Source organism: Pterocles gutturalis, unplaced genomic scaffold, assembly GCF_000699245.1.
Source record: "Pterocles gutturalis isolate BGI_N339 unplaced genomic scaffold, ASM69924v1 scaffold20869, whole genome shotgun sequence".
NCBI classification, from domain to species: domain Eukaryota; kingdom Metazoa; phylum Chordata; class Aves; order Pterocliformes; family Pteroclidae; genus Pterocles; species Pterocles gutturalis.
Window position 1 is genome coordinate 14,389 of NW_010131150.1, and position 7,046 is coordinate 21,434.

General features: G+C 38.7%; 1 protein-coding gene across 1 annotated transcript in view; it reads right to left on the reverse strand.

The window, feature by feature from the left end:
• INPP5K (inositol polyphosphate-5-phosphatase K) overlaps positions 1–4,535 on the reverse strand; it is an 11,128-nt gene extending 6,593 nt beyond the window's left edge. Inside the window, exons 1-4 of the mRNA XM_010080509.1 lie at positions 4,435–4,535; positions 3,580–3,688; positions 1,450–1,566; positions 939–1,111 (exon numbers count right to left, since the gene is read on the reverse strand). Of these exons, the coding sequence (XP_010078811.1) occupies positions 939–1,111; positions 1,450–1,566; positions 3,580–3,688; positions 4,435–4,454 (419 nt within the window). The 5' untranslated portion in view covers positions 4,455–4,535. The remainder of the gene's footprint in view (positions 1–938; positions 1,112–1,449; positions 1,567–3,579; positions 3,689–4,434) is intronic.
• Between the last annotated feature and the right edge of the window lie 2,511 nt (positions 4,536–7,046).

Sequence of the window (7,046 nt, forward strand, 5' to 3'; positions counted from 1 at the left end):
TACTATAGAAACAAAACTTTTACTTTAATGACACTTGTAATTTCTGCTTAGAAGACGACAGTAGGTGATTTGGTGCATGCCTATGCACATAATCAAGAAAACCAAAGAGATTACATTGAAATATCAAACACTATACTAAGGTAGGAAAAGTAATAATTTTGAAACTCATGTATCACACATTTTTACCTAATTTTAATGAACTCATTAACAATTAAAGTGATATTACATATTTATACAAATTTATCTGTCTGGGAGTTTTATAGGTGTGTGTGTATACATATATATATATTTATATATATATACAAAAAATTACGAAACTAAGACTTTTTCACAACCCTTTAAGTGGTTCTATTACCATCGTTAGACTCCAGCACACAAAAACAATGGGCCATACAAATAATTCCTGCAGAATTAAGGAACAACAGCTCAATTAGTGTCCCAAATCAGGTTTGTTTTGTTTGGGGGTTTTTTGTGAGACACCTGAGGGAAGTGTAATTCATATAGCTACAGAAGTCATCAATCAAGGCTTTAAAGGCTGAGAAGCCCATAGCCAGATATTAAAATTATAGCAGGAATAAAACCAGCCCAAAACATAACACAAATCTTCTCAAAAAAGGGAGAAAGATAAACATTTAAGAGTGATCTAAAGGATTTTTGATATAAATGGCCTTTAGCTTCTAAAGCTCTCCAGCACATAACATGTGCAGTACATATGCTAATAAATTTAATGTAATTTAAGACTGGATGAGAACAGTCTTGCAAAACAGACTTTCATCTTTCAGGTTATATTTTCCTTCCAGGATTCAGGGTCAAGGCTGAAAAGACGTTTAAAATAAAAAGGATGGAAGAAAATTCCAAAACCAAAAATTCTTCAGTGCATTAATTTACCATATAACAGACAAAAACGATACAGACAGAATAGGGTCTGAGCAACTCACTCATGATCTAAGGTACTTGGAATATTCTCTCCTTCAAACTGCATTTCCAGAATTTTCTCAAAGTCATCTAGTCGCTGCTCTGTGTTCTCCATGTGAGCTGGCAAGTGACAGTTCATGAAACAAACTGTATGACCATAGAGGGACATGCGAATGGTGACTCCTCCTTTGTTCCCCTGGTATGGAAGATTAACAACATCCTCTGAAACTACAGTCAACACCTGCAAGGGTAACTATTAACACCACCTATAAATTTTAAAACCTTGCTATCTACATTGAAATGAATATAATTTATTCCTGCAGAAGTTGTTGTATATCTGTTAATAAACTGGCAAAATTATGGTCTGTGCTGCACACTTACATCTAAGGTTTGAACAAGTGAGTCTCACTGCTTGTCAGTTTATTCATTCTTATGTAAACCGTGTATCCTCTCTCCCACCATGAAACCATGTGGAGGCACACCCCACCATCACCATAAGTAACCAAGGCAATCGAGTCTCAGCCACTTCCTTACCCAGTATCCATACAGGCCCGTGCGTGTGTAGTGGGTGTGGATATCCCGTATGAAAGGAAGGTGGACATGCTTCACAAAGATCAGAAGCAGTAAACCCTGCATGCGAACAGAGGAGAGCTGGAAGAGATCCAAAAGAGGGCATGGTCATTTCCAGGGAGGTATTCAGAATTCCTTGGGTCTACCTTACAGGAGATTCTAGGTGAAGAACACCATAGCAGAAGTCACGCAATTCATTTGCCAAACCTGTTTTCAGTACTGTGCCACAGTAAATGCAGACGTGCTTCAGTATTGTGAAGAATACATTCTTATGGCAGACTAGATGATCCATAAATATCTGTACCTGATCAGACACTTGGGTGTAACCAGTATTCTGCTTTCCACAATTACGTTCATGAGATGGCAAGATCTTTCAGTCTCTTTATTATTTGCTACATTTAATTCTTCTGTGGGCAAGTCCCCAGCCATCTCTCAAGATCCATATTAAACCTCTTCTCTCTGTAGGTCTTGAACATCAAAACATCCCTCCTCTGCTGGAACTAGCACTAGTCCCACCAATACACAGTACCAAATAAAGCAAAGACCTTTCATAGAGGGGACATGATTCTGTTTATAGTGAATTGACTGACTCCGACCAGCTTAACACCCTGAAAATGGACCACTATTGAAGGGACAGAAGCCCCACGGATGACAACTACCCCTCCACATCCAACCTTGTCACAGGTCAGCAAAGAAGGGGTAACTGTTCCTCTTATCTTCAGCCTACTTCCCAGACAAGTCCTACCACAAGCTCTCCTCACTGCCTGTTTTGATTTTGACCTGGCCTGACAGCCTCCTCTTATTATTAGAGCTAATCAGCTCCTGCTGACAGCCATTAGGTGGCAGCATCCATTCATTAGTGTGTCCCCAGTGCCGCATTTATAAATTAGAATTCAAAATCAACCATGCATACCACCAGGAATTCTCTTGAACTGTCTGTACACAGGGCCTGAATGTCAGCCCACAGCTAGATTTTGAATGTTTATCAGCAATGACTTACATTAGAATGAACGATTTTTTTTTTTCTTTTTATAACTCCCAATGGGTCCTTTGTTTTGTTTAATTACAGTTAAAAGAATGGCACTACTGAATCTGATTAGCATACAGATAATACAATCATCTCAGCAAAATCACCCAGAAATAATGCTTGATTTAGGAAACCAATACAACATTCAAAAGGCTTTTAATATCTCTTCATTAGAGAAACTGAGGATATCCTCCAGTTTATTTTTTGCATCATTAAAATGGCTAGTACTTTAGCTGATCTTATGCCCCAGATACTACAAAAAATCTTCTAATTTAAACTACCATACAGTGTTCTAGGTCTTCCATCAAATATAAAGTCCTCAGAAAAAAATATATATCCACTAAAACCCTGATTTACATACATGCAATTTATTTTCACCTGCAAATAAGCTGTAAAAAAAAAAAAAAGGAAAGAAACCTCACCAATATTAACAAAATTCACTGCCATTGCTTGGGATACTTATAGAGAAAGCAGGTACCTAAGCAGAATACATTAGAAGCATCACAATACGGTTCCCCAATATTGCACAGAGCAAAAAAAAATTTCTACAAACAAGAGGGAGATAAAGATATTGTAGCCACAAGAAATATGCTGTTGAGTGTAAGTTTAGATCACATTTCATTTTAAACAATCTTCATTACTCTGCTTCCTCAGAATGTGCTCTTCTTACGACAGGAATATTTTTCTATTCATCACATGGTTCTGCAGCACTTACACATCACCAGTGTATCTGAACAACTTCCTGCTGTTTGTCATCTGAGCCGAAAAAGCATGAAAACTGTCCAACTATTCCAAATGAGAAATGAAAAACGCTACGTTCAATTTTCACTGCTAAAATTAAGGACGTAATTATTAATAGAAAAAAATTAAAAATGCCTTTATCAACAAAAAGAGAAAACACAAGTGTGATGAAGAATCACTTCTAACATAAGTGTACCTATGGAAATGACTGACACCTGCAAAAACCACCATCAAGTTATCTTTTATGCAGAGTTTGAGGGCAAAAAAATCTGAATGGAGCTGGGGAAAACATTTTACTTCACACTTTAAGAGATGTAAACAATTACCTTGATATATCCCAATGGAGACAACACAGTCATGAAAAAAATGCTCCACGGATCATCAAATGCCATATCAGACAGAAAATTTGTGATTCTTGAGTTCACCTCCTGTAAGCTGAATACATCAAGATTACTCACACTGTATCACCTGGTTTTGACAGAATTCATATAACCATTTCGGAACACAGATCACAATATCCTAACAGACCTCTCTCACCATTGAATTCATATAACCATTTCGGGACACAGACCACAATATCCTAACAGACCTCTCTCACCATAAGCCAGAAATTTCTTGCTGTTCAGTTTCTCATTTACAAGCACTTTAACCCATCCACAGCTCTAACACATCTACCACTGAGAAAAGCAAAGTTAAAGGAGCTTATATACACCTGAAGACAGAGTTTAAGACAATGCTAGACTCAAGATATGTTATGACAAATAACATGTCAGGTCTTCAAAATGTAAAGAAAGTTTGGAAAACAGGATGGCAGATTGTGCCTAATAAGCTTGTACTAATTTCTTTAAAACATGCTGAATTTTGGATAACTTTCATGTCAAAATTAATATGCCTCTACGTGCAAACAGAGAAAACAGTAGCTGAGAACTTCTTGTGTGTCTAGAAAAAATATATTCTATATTTTGTCACAAAACAGTAGAAAGGAGAGAATATTCTCCTACTATAAATCATCTCTGCTCTAAGTCACCGACTGTAGTCTTCACCTTCTGTTAGCAATAACGTTAAACCACCTCCTAGGCAGTGATTCACATAGCATAGTCCTCCCAAAACAGACAGTAAGCTGTTGAGACTTAGCAGTTTTGCAATAAATTTACACAGCGAATTCTTTAACATATGCTTACCCTATAACATACATATCCATAGTTGGGCCCAGTGAATCGAGCTGAAGTAAACTAGTGACATCAGGAGGTGGAGAAGCTGTGCCGACGTTCCAGGTAACTAAGTGTAGTCTACAAGCAAACAAAAATCACAAAACAAATTATAAAACTGAAATATGAACAGGTAACCCAGCAAAATTTCTATCTACAAGAAACAAAGATTTTTCTGTCACTTTTCATCAATCAGAAATCTATATATTAGCTAGCATTAAGAAAAAAAAACCAAACACAAAACCAATCAACTACAGGGAACAAAACCTGAATTCTTGCCACTTGTCCTTCAGCTTTTTCCCCCAGATAAGGAAAGCTTCATCTAGAGTGCGAGACACTTCTTCATGGATTTCATCATCGGAACTGATGTCCTCTACACAAGCCATCAGCTGGGCTACTCGTTGACGGAGCTGCAAGCGGCCACTGGACCCTGTGCTGCTGAAACTTGCAGATCGGCTGCGGAAGTTGTGCAGGCTTTCTAAATCGTTTAGGGAGAGGGCTGCTGAATCTTGAAATCCATCTTCACTACTGACGGATGCCATTTGCTCAAAAGAAGAGAATAACTACACTCTGCAGGACTAGCCCATTAAAATCCTAAGTATAAAAGAAATGGATGGCTAAGGGTCTTCCAGATCGTTTTCACTCGTGTGAAATTCAGCATTGCTTCTAACGCCGAAGGACAAATGTAGACGCAGCAACGCTGAAAAAAACTGTAGCATTACCGCCACACTCGAGGGGTTGTTACAAAAGCTGCAGTCACATCCTACCTCACACAGTGAATTGTTTCTTCATAATAGATTTAATGTGGTTAATTCTATAAGCTCAAGATTGAAAAGAACTTACTGTTGATTTGAATCGATCATGTGCCTCCAGCTGTAGGCTAGTGGAAATATAATCTCCAGCTCCCAAACATACAAATATGTGGTTCTGACAAAAACCAAACAAACCTACTGCTCCTCTCCAGTGCTGTCAGAAACATTCGTGTACCACAGGACTCATCTATTGCTTTTTTATAAATTGGTAATCTCAATATCGGGACTTCTAAAAAGGCATTCACTTTACTGTCTGTCTTGTTACATGTCAGACTTAAAAAATAATAAGCTATTAATTTTCTATCCATCTTAGGGTTTTATAAGTACCCTATAAACACTGATACGTAAACAGTGAATCCCACCAATACACCCACTATTAGTGCCATATTTTTATCTCCCAGACAACTGCCTGCTCACAGTGACACACAATGTATGTGGAAGAGCTGGAAAGTGACCTTGAATACCAGACTAACTCAATGATCCATAACTTCTCCCACTGACAGATTCTTCTTGTAAGATTACACTGAAGTCAGCCAAAAGCTACTCTAAAACAAGTTCCTAGGGAGTTGAAAAAAAAAGGTATGTATGCTGCAGATCTAATTCTGCCATCAGAGATGTATCACTTGGGAACTCTCTCCAGTCACTAATTTCGTAAGACAATTATCTAATTAAACAAAACTGAAATAATATTGAAGTCATCAGTCATTACTGACAGAAATTAAATTCCTCAAAGTGGCCAGTATCCACACGCCCCGTAAGAACACAGGAAGGACTGCAGTGCTAGAATTTATACCAAAAGAAACAATACTTGTAAAAATTCCAAGAACATCCTTAAAAATTCAGTTTCATCGTAGGTTATGACTCTGTCCACATGAAAAACTTAATAGTGAGGGATGAACGCACATCTGCAAAGCAAATAACCTACAGCATGATGCAGCCCTAGAGGTCTCCCGGTGCTCCCTACTCCTTCACAAAGCCACACAGCAAGGAGGGGACACTTGAGTGACCAATTTTCACTTGATGCCACCAAGACAGCCTTCACCAAAGGGAGGAGGGCACTGCTCAAACTATTCTGGAAGCTTTCAGTGCCACCAGAGCACAGTCTCAAGTATGCTTTCTGCAAACACATTCCTAAATATCAGCAAACTACTGAAGACATGTGTCACTGACTCCTGAAATGATTCAACAGCAGAGAATTTTCTAGGGTCATAATGTTTATAATACTGTGTTAAGATTCCTTTTAAGATCTTTGACCAAACGTTAGTGTTCCTTGGGTTTTTTTTTAGTTTTCCTGTTAGAGAGAGCTACTCAACTACCCCTAAAGTGATTTCTCTTGTGAACCCAGCCCTCGGAGCGTGACACTGCAGCTTGTCACCACAGCAGGCACCACTCGAGGACACAAAGCAAAAACACCGTAAAAGCAGAAACCAAAGATATATTCCAGCTCCTTCCTCCTCACGGTAAGTGGGGAATTTGAGGCACTAGACACACTAACAGCCAGCACAGCAGATCCTGCCCTCATTAAACATAAGTAGGTCTCTGGAAAGTCCTCAGGACCCAAACAACGCTCCATAAGCCTCCGTGAAACCACTCCAGCACCGACGCTTTCAAACCAGAAAATCCGCTTTTCCTCTCTATTTCATATGACTACGTAACACCGCCGATTAGTACAACTCCCTGTTAACAAGCAGAAACACAAGTTTCCCTAATTCTCAGCCAATTACGTAACGACTTAGCTACTTTTCTCCCGCACTCAGAAAAGCCGCCCTCAGA